The 23,085-nt window shown below is 41.3% G+C and overlaps 2 protein-coding genes across 2 annotated transcripts; one reads left to right on the top strand and one right to left on the bottom strand.

Moving 5' to 3' along the window:
• The first annotated feature begins 3,324 nt into the window (after positions 1 to 3,324).
• On the top strand, positions 3,325 to 8,985 carry larp6a (La ribonucleoprotein 6, translational regulator a). The gene is made up of 3 exons (XM_074667117.1): positions 3,325 to 4,237; positions 6,240 to 6,438; positions 7,081 to 8,985. Exons 1-3 carry the CDS (start codon positions 3,456 to 3,458, stop codon positions 8,176 to 8,178), a joined length of 2,079 nt encoding a protein of 692 aa, XP_074523218.1. The 5' UTR covers positions 3,325 to 3,455; the 3' UTR covers positions 8,179 to 8,985.
• Positions 8,986 to 13,971: 4,986 nt separating this feature from the next.
• On the bottom strand, positions 13,972 to 22,791 carry tm2d3 (TM2 domain containing 3). Its single transcript, XM_074667156.1, has 6 exons — positions 22,638 to 22,791; positions 21,995 to 22,096; positions 18,540 to 18,700; positions 18,140 to 18,314; positions 15,287 to 15,362; positions 13,972 to 15,183 (listed from the first exon to the last, which is right to left on the bottom strand). Exons 1-6 carry the CDS (start codon positions 22,765 to 22,767, stop codon positions 15,018 to 15,020), a joined length of 810 nt encoding a protein of 269 aa, XP_074523257.1. The 5' UTR covers positions 22,768 to 22,791; the 3' UTR covers positions 13,972 to 15,017.
• Between the last annotated feature and the right edge of the window lie 294 nt (positions 22,792 to 23,085).

The raw sequence follows: 23,085 nt of genomic DNA, 5'->3' as shown, positions 1-23,085 counted from the left end.
TCAAAAGCACCGTTTTTAAACAATGACATGATTGCAACAGGAGTAGCAAGGCTATTTTTGAAATGTAAGAAGTAGAAAGTACAGATATTCACCTGAAAATGTAAGGAGTAGAAGTGAAGAGTTGGAAAAAAAAAAAAACAATTTCCCAAGTTAAGTATAGATACACAAAATTTTTACTTAGGTAAGGTAACAAAAAATTTTACTTAGTTATTTGACACCTCTGCCTACTGCTGAGGTAGGGGTGGAGCAGGTCAGCAATATATTTAGGAGCCTGACCACGAAGAGCTCTGTACACAAAAACAAGAACCTTGAAATGAATCTTAGCCAGGTGCCTAGCAGCGTCATTCTAGACTAACTGAAGACGATGGAGGGAGTATTTACCGAGGCAGGTGAAAAGTGAGTTATGATAATCCAGACAGGATGAAACAAAGGCATGAATGATCATTTCTAGTTCAGAGTGTGGTACGGACCTACATTTAGAAAAGTTTCGTAAATGGAAGAAACATGACTGGGACAACTGTTCAATGTGATGATCAAAGGACATGGACTGATCAAATATAACAACAAGATATATATGTTTCATCTGGACAGAAGAAGATGGGGAACCGATACAATGAGAAACATTGGAAGCTACAGTATCAGAGCCAATGATGAGGACTTCTTTCTTGTCAGCATTTAGCCGTAAGAAGTTGTGAGCTATCCAGTCCTTAATGGCACTCAAACATCAAGGAAACAATCAGTTTGTCTGTGTCACCAGGACATCAGGCCAGATGACACATATAGCTGCAACAGTGATGAGAGACGCCTTTGAATTTGCCGATAACGTGACTCACGGGCAGCAAATACAAAGCAAATAAAATGGGGTCCAATACAGAACCCTGAGGAACACCACAGAAGAGAGCAGCAAAGTCTAGAATGGACCAAGTGACGCAGAAAAACTCCTGCCAGAGAGAAAGAGGGAGAAGAAATCACCAACCAGGTTTGGGTTAGAGCTAAGGGTGGGCGTATCGATCTAAATATCGACAGTATCAATACCAAGATGAGTATTGGTATCGGATCAATACCAGTGTGATGAGATCGATACTGCAGTTTCTCTTTTGTTGTCCAGCAATTTACTTTACTTTCCTCCGTCTGCCTCTTCTCTGTGCAAATGGGAGGGAACTTTTGTTTTTTTATACTTGTGATTTTTTTTCCCTAAACAATTGTGGTGGTAGAATAATTATTTTGATACTTTTATACAGTTCAAATGTTGTTCTATTGTTGTTTTTAGGTTAAAAAAAAAAAAAAAAAAAAAAAAAAAAAAACATTTTTGTTGCCTAAAATCTTTGTGCTGTGTTTTACCATAATCAAAATCATAATCAACCAACTCAAGGCAAAACCACAAAATCATTCAATGATCGTTACATTCCATGTAAAAAGTATCAAAATCAGTATTGACAATATTAGCCCTGTGTTTGCTTGGTATCAGATCGATACCAAAATTCCCAGTATCGCCCACCCCTAGTTAGAGCAAAACAACAGAGAGAGCAGAGGCATCGGTTTCCTGCTTGAACTGCAATTAACTCATTGCACCTTTACGTTTTTGTTTATTCACCTTTTTGGCACTTTTGAGTTATTTTGTAAAGCAGCCCTGAGTGGACATGCATCTAAAAAGATTCAATGTTCCTATCATGATAAGTCTGTTTGAAAAAGATCTTCCTGTTATCTTTAAACAATAAAAAAAAATCTCACCATAGCTGTTGCTATCATATCATCAGATTATCAAAACTCCTATCCACAGCCTTGTAAAAGTGCCAAACAGACAGAAATAGACTTAACTTACTCTATTTTTGTTAGTAATGGGTACATGTCGTTGCGTAGTCTGATCTGTCACAGTGACCAGCCAATTATTCTGTTTTCTCTATCACCAAGAAATAAGGGTTTCATCACAAGAAAACAAGCTTTGTTGGTAAAAGATAATGATATTTGAATCTGTAGTTATGAGAAAACTAGTTTTTTACCCCAGATCAGTGGAAACATTAGTGGAAACCAGTAGAAGAAAAAAGGAGTTAACTTGTGTCACAGGAAAAATAGAGTACATCAGTTGTAGGGATGCATCTTCTCATTGATGCATCAGCCTTCATAAGTTGTGCAATAGTACAGAAAGGAACATTACGTTTGTCCCCAGTGACACGTAACATTCAGCAGTTGCACACATGATACATGTTTATGCTCTTATTGAGGACAGAACAGGGGCTGATCACAGAAAACATGTCAAGCAGGGACCAAGGACATTGCATCATCCTGACCTCAGGCCATGGCCAGTTTCTTCCACCACACATTTTATCCTCATTTTGTTCTCTTGAGCTATCAATAAAAGTCTGGAAAAACAAAACACAAAATGCCTGTGCTTATTTGTTGCCAACCTCCCCTCCCTTCCCTCTCTTCCTCCCCTCCTCTTCCCCCCATGATGCATTGTACACAAACTGGAGTCCTGTATGGCATGTGGTGCAGAGAGTGAGTCAGACTGCCCACCAGCTGTGTGCACGGCTCGCCGGTGGGGAGGTGTAAAGACATTTCATGCAGGGCAGGCAGCAGCCAACAACAGAGGAGTGGGTGATTTACAGGGCAATTAGGACAGAGGCCAGCAACACGCTACCCAAACTTGAGATTTAGCCCAGAGAGAAATATTCAGATGTCTGTGATAGAATCGTGCTTGCAAGTGAACTCCTACATATGCTCCTGGGTTTCAAATCAACAAACGAATGACTGTGGAAGTAGCAATCTGGATAGATACATTTGAATACCTGACCTCAGGTTGCTTTCACTCAGCAACTGAGGTTTCACAAATTCTCAGCTGCAAAAGCTGTCCCTAGAATTTCTTAGAAGTGTTGTATTATTTTTTCTTCCATAAGAGTGAAGGTAGCTAGGCACAAGGCACATTTACTTTCAAGCATTTTCAACAAATCTAACCTTTGCCTGTTTACAAAGTAAGAGTAACTGTTTATTTTCTTGCCCACTCAAGAGGGTTGATAAAGGTTGGCATTTCAACATTTTAAAGAGAAAGGTGGGTGGCTGACACGAGTTCACTTGTCAGGAGCTTTGTTTCAAGTTTTTAACTAAAACTAGTTTCTGCAAATTTCATATGGACTTTTTTCACAGCGATTCAAGTTTTGACACCTCATTCAATTTTAATTAAAAACACGACTTGCATGAAAATGTAGTTGTTTTTGACTGCTTTCTTTCAGGCACTTGAACTACCTGCCCCAGTGCGTGCTACCTGACGCTGAAAGCATATTATCCAATTAGCAGCGTTAGAGAAAGGGTCGTCCTCAGCACGGCAATTTGCCAATTAGAGAGGACACGTGAATTAGCTCTGCTACTTAGCGCCATGTAAACGGGACAATCGTGTCTACACAAACGTATGACAACACTGTGAGTGGTAAAACAGTCTGTGGGTGAAAAAAAAGGCGAGCATGCACGCTTTGGTGAACGCCTTCATGCGATGTTTCTCCTTCCTCTTTCCTCCCTCCTGGCTTTGTGTCAGCTCTTGCTTGTGGGTTGGGAATGAGTGCGAAGAGACGCTGCCGCGGTCCAATCCCAGAGCTCGTTTCAAAAGCAGAAAGCCTCTTACATATGAGGAAGTAGCAATCGCAGCAGCAGCAGCAGCAGCATTAGAAGCCCGAGGAGGCTCCAGCCCGTCGGTCTCTCCAGGTCCAGGCTGCGTCTCGCTGGCTGCTAAAACCCCCGCGACTCCTCAGGGCCCTCAATCGGGTCGGAACTGGATCGGGGGTCTCTGGCGAGCCGTGGAGCGCGTCTTCGGAGCCCCCTTGGTGCTTCTCCGCCATCACTGGTGCCCTCAGAAGCATCGAGCAGCTTTACGCACCCCGTATCCTGTCTGTGCCTTCGACTCGAGCAAGATTAAAAGCTTCCAGGGAGGCGCTGCTGCTTCTGCTGCAAGCGAGGAAGGGAAGCGAGCGGGTGGGGTAAGCACCTTGACTTATCCGGGGATCATGAGTGGGTCCGTGGGGATCCCCAGTCCGATTTTGACGGAGTGCGCCTCGGTTGCGTCAGTGGATCGGGGCATCGATGAGGTAATCACCGTGGATCAGCACACGCAAGAGATGGGGACGGTGACGATAACAGTGGCCATTCAAGCGGCGGAGGACGAGGAACCGGAGGAAGTGTCATCCAACAACATCGACTTTCTCGGAGGGAGCTGCAGCGAGGATGAAATCGGGAGACATGACAAATCAAGGTTTGACTTTTTGTTAGATTGAGTGATGTGTCTGTGACGACTGGTTCACTCCACAGTTTAGCCAAATGAGTAGTAAATTAGTTAAATAACTGGTTTATTTGGCTTGTTGGACTTTTAAGACACATTTAAGTCGTTTTTTTTTCCCAATCAGTGCGGTTGTAAGAGTAAATCCTATGAGACTGGGTTTGAGATAAGTTCGAGTCTGAATGAAACGTGTTGCTCGGCGTGCCAAGGTAAATGTATTCCTGTGCTCTCCTTTTTGACTTCTCATTTAGTTCAGCACTGATTCATGACTTCAGCTGGTGGTGTGCCAGCATGTGAGTAGCGTGGGCACTTCTGAGTTTGACTGGAAGAATGCTCGCTGAGTAAAGAGACACTGTACAAACAAGGCTTTAATCCCAGCAGGTGTAGCCTCTCACAGTGACAACAAAAGCCAGTCAACAACATCACAATGTACTACGAGGACAAAAAGCTGCCCACAATTGTGAGTGCAAATCCTCCCTGAGAATAAAACCTGTAGGTTATTATTATCTCCTGCAGACAGATGGAGAAGTGTTAAACCACCTGTGGGTTGCATCCGCGCTGTTAAAAAAAAACAACACACACATACACACCTGAGAGAAGGAGGGAGGGAGGGCTGGCTACAGGAAGGATGGCACCTTCCCTTTAATCTAATTCCCCTGCGTCATGCACTGCTATTTTTATCCACTGGCCTATAAGTTGCCGTCTCTGTGCGTGCGCAGAGTGAGTCAGAAAGGCCAGAGGGGAGAATAAATCGTTCTGTCAAAATCAAGTGTTTGTTTGTAGGTCACACCTTGTTGCCTCCCTGGTGTGAGGAGCATCTGTAACACCTGTTCAGTCCAGCTCTGTGTGCTTCTTTGAACACAGTGGATCAATTTTCATCAGATGGAGAGCATGCGGAACACGTGGTGAAAAGTTGCTGTTTCAGCTCATACGCCTGCAAGGTTTCTTCAGGATCATGTAGTAATGTTGCCTTGGAAATATACGTCATGTGCTTTTTAAACATCCTTGCAGTCTATCATTCATGTTTGATGGGATCATCCCCTTTAGAGAATGATTTTCCTGAATATTCCTGCAGTTCCTGACTCAAAAGTAGACCCCTCCCCTCACAGTCTATTTTAAACACTCCCCCATATTTTCTCTGCTTTGTTTTTCTTTCATTCATATTTTAAGGTCGTCCTCTGTGTGTTGCCAGTCATGGTATTTTGTCCTCAAAGCTCCCCTCCTGGCTGTCTCTATCCAGAGTTCTGTGGAGGCAGTGAGCTCGTGCCAGCTGTGTGGTCAGTGTGCTGGAAAGCTGTTGACTGAGGGTGTGTGTGTGTTTGTGTGTGTGTGTGTGTGTGTGTGTGTGTGTGTGTGTGTGTGTGTGTGTGTGTGTGTGTGTGTGTGTGTGTGTGTGTGTGTGTGTGTGTGTGTGTGTGTGTGTGTGTGTGTACATGAAAGAGAGGGAGGGAGACGGAGAGAGAGAGGGAGGGAGGAGGTGATGAGTCATCCACAAAATTTCATTCAGACCCTCTTTCTAATCTTCAGACTACCTGACTGTGCAGCTCCGCAGCTCCTGCCAGGTGTCCGACAGGGATCAAATGGTGCCTGAAAGCTCTGATTATGCATTGTGGGCACCACTTTCTGTAGATTGTGTGAACTAGATTTGGTAAGCCACCATATTCTGTGTGGGAGGGAGAGTCTGTGACTCCGCGCCCTTCAGATGTAGAGGTCTTGGCAGGGTCAGGGTTGGCGGGACACTGGTGTGGAGGTCTGTTGCTGAGGCCTGTCAGCTGCTGGGAGGAGAATCACTGAGGGAAACAGTCAGATGATGATGCACTCATGCCAATAACTTGTAATACTCTGGCTTATTGTGTTAATGAAGGCGAAATGTGTAACAGTTGTAGTGTTGGCAGTTTAGGATAAGAAGCATTCTGCTGTTTCAGTGATGTACTGTCGTAGAGTCTGACCACGATGAATGTTTTCTTCCCACGCACAGCGGAGCTGGAACCAGTGGGGGAGAGCTGGAGGAGGAGAGCTGGCAGCCCCCAGATTCAGAACTGATCCAGAAGCTGGTCACTCAGATCGAGTACTACTTGTCTGATGAAAACCTGGAACATGACGCCTTCCTGCTCAAACACGTCAGACGCAACAAACTCGGCTTTGTCAGCGTCAAGCTGCTCACTTCATTCAAAAAGGTAACAATTTCAGGAAACTGTTGGAAATCCTGTTAAAGTAAATACTCTGCAATGGAAGTAGTAACTCTACGAGTGAATGCTCCCAGGACATGTTTAATTTCCAGCGAACGTAGAGGCCGAAAATCTGAATATCAATGACTGGCAGTTTCTAGTGTCAACATGAAGAGCTGTTGGCGGTAAAATGATATTCTCACACTGATTCACAGCAGCTGGTGCTACTTTGGACTCATGCATTTGGAATTGATGGGTTGTTTTTTTTATCTGTTTATGCCACAAGTGAACTGAATCTCCTCACACACATCTACGATAAATACAAACAAGGTTGCTAACGTGAGATTGAGAACACTGAGGTGACACACGATGAATGTGAAAATATTATCCAGTGAAGAATAAGGAATGCAAATAAAAATGTTTGAGTGTGTCTTAATCTGTGATATCTCCGTCAGTATTAGTTTTTAGAGTATCAATAATGGAAGGTGCTGTTTTTTTTTAAATTGATACAGCACGTAGGGTTCAGGTTGTCTTTAGCAAATTCTTTAAAGCAAAGCGTCATGGCTCTTAGGTGGACCTAATGGTTCTGAGATTGCCCTCTCAAACCACTTAACTTCTCACCCTTGTAACACAATCATTGTCTCTCTGCAGGTGAAACACTTGACTCGTGACTGGAGAACAACTGCTTACGCTCTCAGACACTCAAAGATCCTCGAGCTGAATGATGAGGGCCGTAAGGTGCGGCGTAAATCTGCCGTCCCGGTCTTTGCCAGTGAGTCGCTGCCCAGCCGCATGCTCCTGTTGAGTGATCTGCAGAGATGGCCCGAGCTCGCCGCTCTCACCAAGGATAATGGAGGCAGTGAGGGTGGAGCCACTCAGCAGGAGCAGCTGATGAAGCTCCTGCTGAAAGCTTTTGGAACATACGGCGCCATTTCTTCTGTCAGAGTCCTGAAGCCTGGGAAGGACCTGCCGGCAGACCTGAAGAGGCTGAGCAGCCGCTACACCCAGCTTGGCACTGAGGAGTGTGCCATTGTGGAGTTTGAGGAGGTGGAGGCTGCTGTCAAAGCGAATGAAGCTGTCGGCAATGAGGACGGAGCGCCCAGTTCTCTGGGTTTGAAAGTTGTCCTGATCGGCACCAAACCACCAAAGAAGAAGGTGCCCAAAGAGCGACCACGTGAAGAGGGTGGGATGCGCAAAAGTCGCTCACTAAACAGCAGAGTACGAGAGCTGCAGTACCACGGGGATGACTCGGCCTGTAGCTCCTCAGAGACTGAGAGCAACCCCACGTCCCCACGGCTGGCGAGGAAGTCTCAGTCCTGCAACAAGCTCAGCCCCACCACAGCAGGCATCAACTTCCAGAACAATCACCTGAGTCCTGGTATGTCCCCGCGGAACAGCCCTTGGTCCAGCCCACGTGCCAGCCCCTGCCCTCAGCGGAAATCTCCTCACTCCCATAAGTCTCCTTTAGCCAGCGAGGGCAGGCTGAGCCCGGAGCCGGGCCGCCGCTGGGCTGACTACTCTTCTGACAGTAGCCTCACCCCTTCAGGGAGCCCATGGGTTCAGCGGCGCAAGCAAGTGGCGTCTCAGGAGAGCAGTCCAGTTGGCAGCCCCATGATGGGTAGAAAGATCCAGAATGCAGACGGTCTGCCGCCGGGCGTTACGAGGCTGCCGAGGGGTCCCGATGGGACCCGTGGCTTTCACTGTGTCACTGTGGGCGAGCGGGGAAAATCTGCTGCCACTCAGACTTGATGGGTGGAGCACCCTTATATGCATTCCCCAGAGGTGTGGTGATAGATTGGATATTTGAGCTGTACTTGGCCGTGTCGCTCAGCCCCTACCTAGCATTTGAGACTGTGTAGAAATATTTTTGTTGAGTGCATCGGTTCTCAGTCTTTTGTTATATTTTTATACTATGTTTTTCAGTTACCATGGTAACATTAGTGGTTTACCAATGGAAACCTGAGTGAATGTAAGTTGATAATGCTTTGCAATGAACCATTGCTGTCTAATCTTGTTCTAAACGGGGCAGACTGGAGAAGGAAACCCACTTTTATTTTAACTGAAGTGTCCTCCGTCTCGTGTGTAAGAGCTCACATCTTTGTGTGTCTGTGGATGGTGTGTAAATGTTTGTGGTGTAAGTGGCACATGGACTTGATAGCGATATCAGCATATGCCTTTCCTGTATTTGTCTACTGTAAGTTCCATTTGTACATGCTGTTCAAACTGAGGCCATAATCACTCCACTGCCATAAAGGTTAGAGGGTCAGACTTGGACATGATGTTACTTAGTTTTTATTTTGCCTTTTTTAATTTCAGTATTTTCAGTATGCTTTGGCACCTTGTTGGGAGGGGCATCTCTGCCCTGTAAATGTTTATTGGTTTGGCAGACGTCTGCTTTATTTATTTTTTAGCTTTATTATTTTTTGTCATATTTGTTTCCATCAGTCTGCATCACAGTGAGGTTTGAGGGATCAGGTCGGGCAGAATGAATGCTCATGTATTCCTGCCTTTACATCTGAGCTGGGGTATTTGTACAGTGAGATTTCTATTGTACAAATAAATCACTAAAATGCAATCGACTGGCTTCTTTTTCCTTTTTCATGCGACACATTTTTGGAGGTCATGCTAGTTTGAAATGACCGCAAACCTGTTTTATTTTTGGTTTCAATATGTACGCACGAATTAAGTGAGATATTGTTGTTGTGCCAATAGCATAGAAGCTTTCCAGACCCAGAGAGCAGCGTTGGCACAGATTTTCCATTTAGAAACAAATGGCACAGATGGGAGGATGACAAAAGGGAGCTGATGGATGGAAGCTATATCAGCCAGGAGAGCAGTCGTATATGGTATCTATCCAGATCACTTGTATCTGGCTGTGTGTGTCAATGATTTCAACATCTTGCAAGTATTTTTTTACAGATAAAATGGAAAACTTGCATTAAACTGTCTGAAGATGATTAATTCAAACACAAATTATCTACCTCCTTATATTTAGAGAAAGCAAAAGTTTAGAGGCAGCTATTGGTTCTTTAAGGTGAATCCAAACCCAGTTTCTTCTTGTTGCTGTCCTGGTTTGTACACTTGCAGCTCTGCAAAGGTTTAAGGACTAAATTGAACTTAAAGGTCCCATATTGTGCAAAAATCACTTTATTAAGTCTTTTAGTGAAATTTGTGGGTCTTTGGCTTTCCTCCCAGCCAACAAAATATGATATTTAATTACAAAACCTGTACTTAGTAGTGCTTGTGAATGTAAAATCCTGACCTATAACGAGCTGTTTGGAATTTCTGGGGTTTGCTGACATCAGCGATTCCCTTTTTTGACCATCAGGAGCAAGTCTGACCTGATTAGTCCACCGGAGCAGATCCCCCTGAACCCCCTCCCTGCCCACTCCTCTCCCCTCATCTGGAGAGAAAGCTCTCCAGCAGCAAGGAGAATAATGCCAAAGTTGAAGAGCCATCACTGCTCTGTTTTTGGCTGTAAACAGCCACATAGTTGCATGCACAAGCTTCCCATCTTGGAAGAAGACAAGACTAAGTGGCTAGAGTTCATTTATCAAGGAAATGTGCCAGCTACACTCAGTTAAACTGTATATGTGTGTGCTAGTCACTTCATGTCCGACTGCTTTTCCAACTTTGGACAGTACAACAGAGGGCTAGCAAATAGACTGGTCCTGAATCCAGGCGCATTACCAACCATCCTCCAACAAACCTCGGACCCTGGAAATGTGAGTATTTTAAATGCTGTGTGCTGTGGAGCAGATGTAAGAGCTTTTCCTCAGTGTGCCCCTGTCTCTTTGTTAGCTTCAGGATGCTAACTTTATCTGTGGTTAGCCTGTTGTTTTAGCTTGTAATGTTACGGTAAACGAGCTTCGCTGTTTTCTAAACACCGTGCACTCAGTGCTCTCAGTGACGCGGAAGAGCGGGGCGGTATTAGCGGTGGTTCATTTACATATGAAGGCCACACCCACTAAATCACAGCGTTCTGAACAGAGGGGCTATGAGAGTCTGGAAACAATGCTGCTGTGCTTGATTTATTGGCTTTTTGGACCAAAACATGTTACTACCATTTCATGAAGACATCAATGATCCATATTAAACTGCAGAAAAGGAGCGCAATATGGGACCTTTTAAGTTTTGCCAGAGTCTACACCAAAGTGATACATGGGCTCTAAATTGTACTTTACTTTATTGGTTGAGCACACCCTTGTCGAGCTTTGCTATTACTTTTCAGCTTCTCGTTACTCCAGGAAATAACTCTCCCAAAGTTCTTAACAAGACAGCTTTTTCTCCACCATTTGTCTGTGTTTTGCTGCATTTATTTGAGTCACCCCTCTTTTCATAAACCTGCCAAGACCTGCTGCAGGAACACATCCCCACAGCATGATGCCATCACAGCAGAGCTTCATGCTGTGGACACAGTGTGGGCCTGCTCATGTGCTGGCCTTGCAAAGAAACTTAGTTTCTGGCACAATTTGAGTGAGACGCAGTCTATTATCCTCCTACACAGGCTTTTCACAGAATGGTCAAAGCGTTTAATTTCGCCTTCGGAAGTTAATGAAATAGCTGTCAAACATATCAGACTCAGGTATATCATTTTTTCATCACTTATTTCTAGAAGCACATACAAACTTCACAGGTGTAGCTTTGACATTACATTAATGGCTCTTGATGATGTTGCCTAGGATTGGTTTGTGTTTAACAGAGGGACACGAGCACTTACACAATCAATCACCTTTCGCTTTCATTTGTTCTTTATTTAGATTTTATTGTCGAGCTTTGTTTTACTCTGAAATGAAAATGTCCTACTCTGTGGATCAGTCCGGACATTATAATTACTCCTTTGTGATTCGCTGTCGCACCATGAAACAAAATGAAAGGGCGGTGCACTTTTTATTGGCAGGTAATTCCTGTGCTGTCCTCAGATGGTTTCTCGTAGCAACAGCCCAATGTGAGAAAACACACACGCTCACACAGCTGGATGTGTGATGAGTGTTTAGACTTTTGAATTCATGTGCTTACAGCGCTCTGTTTATCCACTTTATTTGGGAGATGTTATCTCCTGTAGGAGGGAGCATAATGGAGGGACAGGATCTGCCTGGCAGTGTTGAAAACAGAGGGTCAGAGCCCACTCTCCAAAGCTCAGCTCTGCAAAGGGACTGTAAGTGGGATTGCATAAGAGGACTGAATATACTTTTGTTCTCCTTTTTGTCATGATTAGCAATTCTGAATCAGGAAGTCGTGACACCATCTCTTTTCAAACAGAAATATTTTGGCTGAATTCCCAATTGCTGTTCTCTTAAACACCGAGAATAATAACCAAAAAGTAAACTACCAAAAAAGTTAAACTATTATCCTGAAAAGAGCCTTTAATTTCAGGTACGGATGGTTTCAAATACAGAGAATGGGAATTTAATAGAGTGAGATAATAGCAACACGACAAACCATTATGACCATTATTTCTAATTGGTCAGCAGCCTTCAGTGTGTGAATAAAAGTTACTTAATGCAGCAATTTAGTTATTTTCTCCAGACGTTATTATCTGACAAATAATTACTAAGATGAGACATCAGGCCACATCTGTTAAGGCGCTTTAATTTTTATATTATGTAGTACTACTTTGCATTCAGCTTTGTGCCGATGTAATTCACCATCATTAACTTATTAAAAAGAACTTTTAATAAATGTACATTTTAAGCAGTTCTGATCAGAGGCTGTAATGATAGTTTTCATGCAGAGGCTTCAGTTCAGGAGACTTCTATCAGAACATGTAAATAATAAAACCACTGTTAACTCTCATGCAATACATTTAAGACAATATGACCTGTAAAACTCAAATTCAAGACAAAATTGGGAACCTTTAATGAAAGTTAGCAGAACAGATTTCTGAATGATGTTCTTTGACACAAAATACTACATCTTAGCATGATGCTGAAAGATTCAGAGAACTTGAACAAATCTTTCTTCAGAAAGAAAATAAAAAACTGTGCAGCCCTCAGGTCTGGCAACACTACATAGAAAACAACAATGTCTCTGTGGTGGAAATCATTGCATGGGCTCAAAATCACTTCCAAAACGCTTTTTACGTTTGTTATTGTGTCCCCAAAAGCCAGTGAAAACTTTTAAACAGTTTAAGATGGACTGAGGTAAAGTGGAAAACTGTCTTCAGTTAAAATCTGTTGTTCTTTTTTGAAACTATGAATGTGGCATCCTCTACTTTTTCTACAGGGAAGAGGGGCTAACTGGCTTTTCTTCAGCACAAAGCTCAAAGGCCAGCATTAGTGATAGTACAGCAATGCACAGGTGCTCATGTCATAGTTAGCCTGACCGTCTGGAAAGGCCTCACTGATGTTGAAGCATACAGGTTTTCAGGTTTTGGATAAACATGCTGCCTTCAAGATATTTCTTTTCTTTTCTTCTTCGTCTTCTTTTTTTTAAGGTGAGACCGGACAATACAAATCTTCATTGATAATAATAATGTGATACAATAAGCAAGACAATGCAAGCTATATTCTGTACTTATGAAAACAGCACGGTTGTGTAGTAGAGGAGTCCTGGTGTCAAACTGGTCTACCCACAGCCTTGACTTGTCAGTCACCCTTTGAAAATATGTGATGAATCATCCAAAAGAAAAACAACAATAACAACAAAGGACTCCTTGAACGGTAAATATCTTCCATATCAAAGGCCAGAATGGGCAGCAGAAACTGTTTTTCCCAGTTTCCAGACACCAAGATCGTTTTTCTACACAAACTAAGAGCCTGTCAGACTGAAGTTTGGAGGAACACTTCATAGCAAATATCACCAGGAGCAGCTTGTTCATGCTGGAGTACAGGACCTTCAGTCAATGTTTTATGTGTCAACATTTAAATAGTATGTTGTCGCAAGGTGGAAGTACTGACTTCTGACAGGATATAGGTGAGCATTTCAGAGTCCTCCTCAGCTCAGTGCATATGACAAACACTTGCATCAGTCAGTGGGTGGGAGCTGAAGCGCCTGTGGGTGGTGCCAAATTGAGGAACAAAAATAAGGGTGGAGTAAATTTACAAGATTCTGCAGAGCAGCCAATAGGAAAAGCCGATACAAATACAAAAACTTACAGGAAAAGAAATGACTTTTTTTTTTCTTTAACCCTTGGGAATCTATGCAACATGAGCACGGTATTTCAACAGAACATTCAAATAAAAGTTGGAGTTGTAAAACTGATGAAACAGATAGAATGATTGAATGATCTAGTCTAAGAGTACAATAAGGAAGAGCTCCTCAGCCCCTGACCCCTCCATCTGCCTCAGGCCTGAGGGTAACACAGGCTTCTGGCACCACTTATTGGGCTTAAAGAGAGGAATTGCACACATCTGTGAGAATGACCCTGTTCTAACAGAGCTCAGAGTTCCTGTCAAAGGCTGAGATTTACAGTTTGAGGAGTCAGGACTCCTGTAGCAGAGCTGCAGAGATAGGAAATTAGCCCTGTTATACAGTTACATAAAAAGCTCAGTATCTCCGTAGTATATGGATGTAATATATATCCACAAAGAGATGAATGAATATATTTCACAATTTTATTAACATAACTTAAATGAGATTTAAATTACAAATGGAGTTTACAGTGTTCATATAAAATAAAAATAACCTGACAGTGAAAACATGAAACATATTTACATGTAGTGAGAGGGGGAGGCTCTTTGTGCCACACAGTCTCAAACAAATATCTTACAGTGCAAGTACACAGAATATTTTTCACAATGTGAAGAATGATAATGAGTGTCAGGGAAATGCTCTACCTCCAACACAGCAAACCAGATTATTAGTGTGTACCATTTGGAATGACAGATGTTCATCATAAGCAAACAGAAATGGACAACTGGTTGTGGTGCAGAATGACAGAAATGATTATTTCCTCTTGCTCTCTGACAGTTTTCTAAAGGATATCTGTGATTTATTTACATGACATAGATTTTCAGCTTTTTAAATGTTTTAAAATGCAATGGAAACATGTGTTTTACCTCTTGTAACATAACATTTTTACAGTTGTGACCTTCACTGCTTGCTCCTTTCAGGGGAAAAATGTAAAATAACTGTTGAATTTATTATCGGCGCACCCATCAGCTGCCAGTCACAGCAGCACTCAAACCTTCCCTCAGGACATCAATAAGACCTTTCTGCAGGTCTATTGCGTATGTTGTCTCCATAAAAAGCTCTGTAGGAGGAGCATCACAGCTCCTAGGTGACAGGATGTCTGTGAAAGCAGCGCTCCACAGGAAACCAAACCTATCTCTATATCAGCATGACACAGTCCAAGCTGCAGTCAAGCCCAACCAGCAGATAGATGTAATTACTAGTTTCTCATCCCCCTGCACAGCTCCATCTGCAGGACATGGACACAGAATGATTGGGATCGATCTGATGACTGCGTGGGTAGATACGATGTTGGTGAAATGTGGAAAACACTTCCTGCTTGTTAGCAGATGGGCTGAAGACGCGTAGAACAGCAAGCTTGGGCAGGCAGACGTGCTAAGAACACAGCATCTCAGATCTTTAATCCTCAGCAGTGCAGAGCACAAACCAATCAGCTACGTCTCAAGAGTTTTACTTCATATGTAGAGAGAACCGTCTGCAGGTCCCACATAACCCACTCCTATTAGGAGAACATCGATCAGAGTCCAGATGCCCAGGCCTCCAAAGCTGAACAGTTTGCCCAGACCCTCTCTCCACTGGCCCAAATAAAACCGGTCCGCCCCGAAACCACCCAGGGTGATGCTTCAGAGAGACACGAGAGAAAACATGTTCAAGTGAGAAACAGTTGATCCAAAAGCTCTTCTACAGCTGATCAAACCTCCTGTGGTAACAGTAAAAGCTTTACCTGAGTGCCAAAGCTGTCGACCACTTGTATCCTCCAGTCCAGTTACAAAACAGACGTTTCTGAAAACGTCTTTTACCTACAAGAAAGCAGACACACAGAGGACTCAGAGAGCTGCATCAAACACTTGACAAAACAATTTAAACAATTTGACAAAACTCAAGCAACAACAAAATTACAAGACCAACATCATCAACAGAACAGCATTTTCATCAGAAGAAAATACACTTCTGTAAACATAGGCACATGTAAACGTATAAATGCATTATCTCAGCAACTAGGACTGTCATTTTAACGCGTTAATTAGATTAATTAATTACACCGCAAATTAACGCGTTATAAAAATTAAGGCAGATTAATCTGAATCCAAATCCGCGGGGTGCTCAAAGACGCACTTATTTTCAAATGTCTGGCATTTACAAACCGTTTGTTCTACTTGGAAATAGTGGTGTTCTCGTCAAATTTTCACATTTCCGACGGTCTCTGAATGTATCACACGTGACGTCGGCAACATGTTTTAAAAGGGGAGGGAATATTTGGGGGACTGCTGTCCACATCTCGTTTATTCACACGTCCTTTTTGAAAATCTGCAGAAAATCAACCGTTTGCTCTAGCTCAATTCTGTAAAAAACAGATAATTCTACACTCTTTACTGCATTAAACAAGCCCTAAATGATCGATATTTGTCTTGTATTTAAATTTAAAGAATTATTTGAAAATTTGCTTCCATCTTCCTGGTGTCATGTTTCAGCTTGGGGCCACTCTGCACCAATGAGCAACAGTTTGTGTGTTCAGAGCATGTAAAACTGAAAATACTTCACTTATCTTTGATCCAAGACTTGAATTAAGTGTTTTGTACATAGTTCCTCACAGTTTTTAGCCTTAAGCCCTGGTTCTCCTGACCTCATAGAAGTATAGCGGTTCATATTGCAGTGAAAATTGAGTCCACATAGAGTAAAAATGTGACAGAAGCAAAAACCGTCCTAAAAATCAAATCAGCTTATCTTAGGTGCAGGAATGTGTAGATTTTGTAAAGATAGAACCATAAAACTTCTTTCATGTGTTCCTTATGCCTCGGGGTACCTAAAAATGTGTTGTATATATTCCCACCTTATTTTTAAATGTTTTTTAATGTCTTTTAATGTAATTTTAAAGTCCTGGAATTCAAATTCGTTATTTTGGGACCTGAAGCAGATAAGCATGATATGAGATTAAAATGCAATTAATTTGATTAATTAATTAAAAAATCCTATAATGAATTAGATTTATTTTTTAAATTGCCTGGCAGCACTATCAGCTACATTTAAAAATTGAAGCGCCTCACTTTATTGAAACATTTGCAGGATTTCATTTGAATGCAGGATCCTAGATTCTGTGATAATATAGCTAATGAGGATAACTGAAACAAAACTCAAATTCTTTTCGCGCTCGTTTTGTCCCCTGTTTTTTTCTAAATGTGTTCAATGAAGTTTCTGAGAGTTGACTAGAAATATTAAGAGCTATATGAGCCCTGAGTACACTGCTCAATAAACAAACTGGTTAACTGGTGAGCTGGTAAACTCTTCGATGTATAACTTCACATTTAGCTGTCAAACAATAAAATCCATGGATGGAAAACCAATAATCCTTTGAACCCCAGCACCTGGGGCAGAAAAAGTTACGAGCAAACTGGATTGATCCTACAAAAAAAAAGTGCTTTAAAAGAAAAAAGTTTCTCTCAGATATAAATGTGAGGTTTCTTTCTTTTTTGTGGGTAAATATCAGGGGTGAGAGAAAAAACATCCAAAATTGATATATAAGGATTTTTTGTTGAGCAATATCAAAACATGATTTTTTTTGTATACATTTTTTTTTTTTTTTTTCAAATTCAAATTCTTAATTCCAGTCTTTGTTTATAAACTGGATTGGGAAAAAGTTACCATTTTTCTCCAGTAGACGGTGAAATGTTTGTCTCTGACTCACGTGGTGTGCATTTTATGGGAAAATATGCAAAGCAAACTAAAAATAGCAAAAAACGTAAATATCGAAGAATAACAATTTAAATCAAAGTGGGACCCCAAATATTATGATAGAGTCGAAATGCAAGAAAAGCATATCATCCAAGCCCTATTAAATAGCAGCTCTAATTTCAAAAAATCAAAACAAAATTGAAAAAAAATCTTTCACATAACTATTTCTGGGCAGTGAAATTAAAAGCTAAAACTTGGAGTAATGCACTATCTGTGTTTTCTGCTCTAGAGCCACAGCTCCCTCTCTGTTCTGTCTGATCTGGTAATTTCCTGCAACTGTTTGACTCCGTCTTTCTTTACAATAACAAGCAAGTTTTTTTTGCAAAACTTTGATTTGTGGTCCTTGCCCTCGTGGTAAAACAGCTCCAGGTTCATTCTGTCGTGGATTTCATGGTCATTCAGAATTACATGACCCTAAAATATGGTATACCATTTCTTTAACACAATGTTGTCGCTCCTTGTCTCTGTCTGGGCAGCAATGAGTTTTTTCAGCTCTCCAATGGTGTCATCTGCATTGCACTTGGCCGTGATCGCTGAATGTTGCAAACTACCTTCTTTAACTTGAAATGTATGGATGACTGCTAATGTTTCAGTTTTCGACAATTTTATCTTGTTAGGTTTCTTTTTGGAAAAAAAAAAAACTTCTTCACCCTCCAACAAAACCTTGACAACAAACCTCAAGAGGTAACATTTCACATTTGTTGATTAAGAGCAAAAAGAAAAACTGGGTGAAAAATTCTGTTGGGCTTCAGGACAGATTTCTGTCTACCTGACTGACTGTGACTGTTACCCCACCGACCAATAAAGGAAATGAACCAGTAAACAAACTAACAAGCCCTCTTCCTACCCAGACAATGAACATGGTCCAACACGTCACAGGTGGCATTGTAGCGCTTGCGTGGGCAGGACACAGTCATACAGTTGGTGGAGTTTGAGCAGCGGTACTGGGACTCATCCAGCTGCCAGCAGAACTGACAACTGATGGAGAGGGAAAAGTTGGTCTGCTGCTGTCCTGACTCTCCCTGCAGAAACAGAACACATCAGGTCATTATCACACAGCTGTTCCAACACCATGGTGCTCCATTAAACCCCTCATAACAGTTTGTCTGGAGACTGTCTGTCAGAAACAATTACATGACTTACAGCAGGCTGACACTCTTTAACAATGAGCTAAATAAAGTTTTTACATTCATCATCAAAAAATCTGCATCCACTTCTCTTTTATCACAAGAAGCGCTGCTACCTACCACACAGTGAACTCCCTTTTTAGGTTTACAGGTGAAGTTGGCTTGTTTCCTATAGGTGCAGTTGTGGTGGTAATTGCACTGCATGCAATCAGCAGGCAGGCGACTGCACAGACCCCCGCTGGGACACTTGGACATATAGCTCTCTTCATCTGCAGGAGACACTGAAAAACACAAAGTAAACTTAAAGGAGAATGAGGCCATAGAGGACAAATAACAATCAGTCAGCCCTCAACAAAAATACAACCAAAGAACTCTTCAGCAATGCCACTGTGATTGCTCCATGAGGGGGCCTGGAAGCCGGCAAAGGAAAATTATTGCTGTACTGTTGAAAGCCATTAAATCTTCAAAGCCCCAACAAAACAAAACACTTATTCAGGATGAAAAATTCAATGAATGAAGAGGTCTATTTTGATTCATTTCAAGCCCTTGTGTAAGAAACTGGAACATTTATTGTAAGTATAACAACCTCCTTGAACTACCCCAAAAAATCAACATGTAAATATATAAAAAAAGAAAACACTGTCCGCGGGGTCTTAAAAAGTATTAAAAGTTGATAAATTAATTTTGGGAAAATTAAGGCCCTTAAAAAGTATTAAAAAGTCTTAATTGTGGTTTTATGAGGTAATAAGTTTCATAGGTATTCAAGCTTTGACCCCAAAAAATATCCATGAATATTTATTTTCCTCCTTGCAACTGTCCCCTGATTGGGACGTTAAACATTCAGCCGATGAAGCTCTAAAATAGAATAGAATAGAAAAGAATAGAGTTACTCTATTGATCCCAAACTGGAAAATTGTTGTAACAGCAGAAATCGATGGAGTCAGTAGAAAAATACAATAATAAAAAATAATAAAATTAAAAAAATACATAAAGACTCTAGTTACAATAAAATACAACAATAAGTACTGGGAGCGGTATAAACACCAGCTATAAATAATGTCATTTCTAGGCTCATAAAGAGAAATTAAATACAACATTAAAGCAAATCAAACAATCTCCGGCACATGTCCTAAATTTTAAAAATGATTAAATAATTTCTCATTTTCTTCAGCAAGTTGGCCTTGAATAACTGCTGTTTCTTGTTGTGGGAGTGTCGATAAACCTGCCTTTAGTTTCATTTGTTCTTTCAAGCTTTATTCCTCCTTAGCTTACATCATTTCTGTAAAAATGTAGACTACAACTGTTAAAAAGTGGATGCCAACAACAACTGAAAGTTGCAATAAAGTCTTCAAACTTTTTTAAAGGTTTTTGAAAAAGTCTTAAAAAGATATTGAAATCAACCTCAGCATTTTAGCATATACCCTGGAAAATAATGACTGTATTGAAATGCAGGGTCTAGTAACCAAAGAAAGGCAGAGATATTCAGATTAAAGTTCCTAAAACAAGTCTGTATGAAAGCAGACGCTTTTTATCTGCTCTGCATCATCTTCTCGTCAGACGTTCTTCATCAGCTCATTTAATACACTACCCCTATTTCTTTAAATGATCTTTATTGAAAAAAAAATGCAGTTTGATGTCTCTTTGTACTCTGAAATTAAAGCATAGAACAAATATAGAACTGATGTACTGTAAACGTTTGACTCATCTTAGTAGCCACCTTTCACAGATAAAACAGCTGGACACACTCATGGCAATTTTTCTACAGCAGAAATCAAATATTCTTCAGAAACTTCTTCCCAGCCCTGTTTAAGCAGGAGTTCCTCTAAATATTGAGAATTTCATCATCCTTCTGTCCAGCTCATTCCACCAGGTTTAAGTCTGCAGACTGAGACTATGCTGGAAGTGCACTCCATGGTCTCAAGTTACTATCTTGTCTTGTTTCCATAGATAGTTCTGGCAAAGCTTGGCCGTATTTTTTGGCTCATTACCTTGCTGTGGGATGAAACCCTGACCAACAATGTGCATTCCAGAGGGTGCTGTATGGTGGAGAAGAATACTGTTGTAGCTATTTTTTTGTTGTTGTTGTTCAGGGTGCCTCTCACTCTGCACAAGTCACAGACCCTGGGTGTAGAAAAACAACCCCAGACCTTCATGATTCTTCCTCCTTGTCTTATGTCTTTGTCTACAGCTGTGTTTTTTTTTTTTTAACAAGTGCTCTATAAATAAAGTTGGTATGGTATGGTATGGTAATGTCAAACATTCAGGAAGCATCCTTTCACCTAGTCTACAGCGAACGGAACTTCTACTTAATGACCCCAAAATTGAATTCTTTGATTCTTTAGTCCATAGCAACATTTCCCCCCTTCAGTAGTCTGTTGGCTGTGTTTCATGGCCCAGGGAAGCCTATTTTTCTTCTTCTGCTCTCTGTGAACCCTGCGTCTCAAAGTCTTTTTCACACTGCTTTGATTGGTTTGAGATGGTTGTAGGTTATTGAGAAAACTTGACACCTGTAGTACATGGTAGCACCAACTTTTAAGGCTTGATCAATCTCCATTCCTGCAGAACAGCTAGAAGCTGTTAAAGGTCCTTTTGCAAAATTCTGAAATGTTTATTATTCTTCAGATTTCGGTAACCTTACTTTTTTTTTTTAACCCCAGGCAGTTCACTGCTTACTTTTGCACCATTCTAATACCTATTGGAAATTAACTGATTAAATTTCTATTTAAAAAAAAAGAAAAATTGGGACATTCTTTAAGTTCTGACTGGTAGTCGATGCTGAAATAATTTCCTGGGGGCAATGGAAAAAACATGGAACGGGCAGTGTGGAAATGATCTTTGCGGATTCTGACGGATTTACTACAAAAATGGATTTGAAGTCATTGAGATAACTTCAGGGTTAACCCAAGAGAAGCCTATGTTGATTTTATATGTTCAGCTTTTTAGAACCTTTGCTGACAAAATGTCCAATTTGCTCACTCTCAGAGGTCTGGGAGGTGATCAAGACAGAGGAGGAGGCGAGAGGGACAAGGATACATAGTCTTAAACAGGAAACATTAACTTTTAAATTATCATAAACTGATGCCACCCTGTAACTGGGCCTGATCAAAGCACCAAAGCATTGCAGGTGCTATATTTTTGGGATGTAACATTAAGCCTGCTAACTTTTAATTACATCTTCCTGATCATTTTAATCAGTTATATACATCTGCCTCTGATTCTAATAGAACTTCTGTTGTAATATAAAATTAAATTAGCACACGTGCCACAAAAATACAAGTGTGCTGTGAATGAATTGAAGCAAATAAGTAGAGTTTAATAGTCAAAGATATAATGCACATTGAGAGAAATAGTCAAGAGTCTTGTATGCAGACTCACACTAGGCAGTTCTTGTTTTTTTTCAAGCCTCTGTATTTGAAGCTAGGGGTTGTCTCAAACAGGCTTCAATGGGTATACATGTCACCCTGCAAGCAAACGAGTGTTTTTGTTCATCTGTGCTTTACATGGTTCATATTTTTCATGCTATGACACAGGTATGTGCTAACACTATGTATGATAGGTGTTACTGACATGTTTACCTGAGGCTGCTGAAGGGACCTCGGGGCTAGTGATGACAGGTCCATGCTGGGTATCTCTGGTGTAGTGAGGCTCCTGGCCAATATGCGGAGAGCTCAGGTATCCTGAAAAGAAACCCGAAAATAAGATGAGACAAGTCCTAAAACCTGTCGTCTATGAGCAGTGGCTATAAGCATATCAAACAAACGAAACAAAGCCACATGTTCTGCAGCCAAATGAACCGACGACGGGAAATAAGCACGAACATTATCTGCAAGTGTGTGTTCAAAGACTGCTCAACTTCAACGTTAGGCAAATATATAGACGGTGGGTTAATTACAGTACATGTGTGCTACCTACTAATATAAACGTTACTTCACCGAGGAGGTAGCTAGTCGGTGTCACCATCTGTTAAGCACCAGGAATGGATAACTGTCAGCTTGAATATGCTGTAAAGTATCTACTAAAAATGGAGATACTGTTATTTCACTGTCTGATAATGTTCAATCAGCGCTTCTCAATGTTTTCTTGTGCTAGCTCATAAGCTAACCAGTAAATGCTAACTCTCTAGGAGGCTAACGTAAGCAGGATAACGGCCAAACAGCCCATTTTCAAGTTGACACAGAAAATGTAGGTGTAAATATGTAAGAGCCTATCTTAACATACCGTGAACACACTGTAGGACCAGGTCCATGAACAGAATGGTGACTATTCCGTAGGTTTTGAAGCACCGTCCTCGGTCCGGTCTCCATGTATGACAGCTGGCGGCCATTGTTGCTGTGAACCAATGCTGCATTCAGGTCATGTGGGGAAAAGGAGTTTCCAGTGATATTCTACAATTCTGAGGTATAAGAGGTAACTTGTCTGACAGACAAGTGTTTTCTCTTTTTTTTTTCTTTCTTTTTTTTTCAGAAACGGAAGAAAATACAATAAGAAATCATCACAGTTTAATTTATAATTCTGGCTATATAGTTTCGATTATGCATTTTGAATGATATTGTACCTGATTATTATTTTAACACAGTCATGAGGTGTCGACAAGAAATAAATAAATAATGTAGATTGCATGTTGTACAATAGTTAGGACGGATTTGACCACTGGTTTTTGCCCCTG

This window comes from Halichoeres trimaculatus, unplaced genomic scaffold (genome assembly GCF_033239565.1).
Source record: "Halichoeres trimaculatus isolate MK-OKI-2021-1 unplaced genomic scaffold, fHalTri1.1 fHalTri1_scaffold_3, whole genome shotgun sequence".
Taxonomy (NCBI): domain Eukaryota; kingdom Metazoa; phylum Chordata; class Actinopteri; order Labriformes; family Labridae; genus Halichoeres; species Halichoeres trimaculatus.
Note: the sequence above shows the minus strand (reverse complement) of the source record. Positions and strands in the feature narration are given on the sequence as shown.

What these genes read in the sequence shown, in the direction of transcription:
- larp6a (XM_074667117.1), top strand. Translation starts at nt 3,456, where the DNA reads ATGCACGCTTTGGTGAACGCCTTCATGCGATGTTTCTCCTTCCTCTTT. An exon ending in GGGAGACATGACAAATCAAG is followed by an intron (nt 4,238 to 6,239) that starts GTTTGACTTTTT and finishes TCCCACGCACAG; the next exon opens with CGGAGCTGGAACCAGTGGGG. An exon ending in TGCTCACTTCATTCAAAAAG is followed by an intron (nt 6,439 to 7,080) that starts GTAACAATTTCA and finishes GTCTCTCTGCAG; the next exon opens with GTGAAACACTTGACTCGTGA.
- tm2d3 (XM_074667156.1), bottom strand. Translation starts at nt 22,767, where the DNA reads ATGCAGCATTGGTTCACAGCAACAATGGCCGCCAGCTGTCATACATGG. An exon ending in AAAAGGGAGTTCACTGTGTG is followed by an intron (nt 18,315 to 18,539) that starts GTAGGTAGCAGC and finishes CTGTTTCTGCAG; the next exon opens with GGAGAGTCAGGACAGCAGCA. An exon ending in TCGACAGCTTTGGCACTCAG is followed by an intron (nt 15,184 to 15,286) that starts GTAAAGCTTTTA and finishes GTCTCTCTGAAG; the next exon opens with CATCACCCTGGGTGGTTTCG.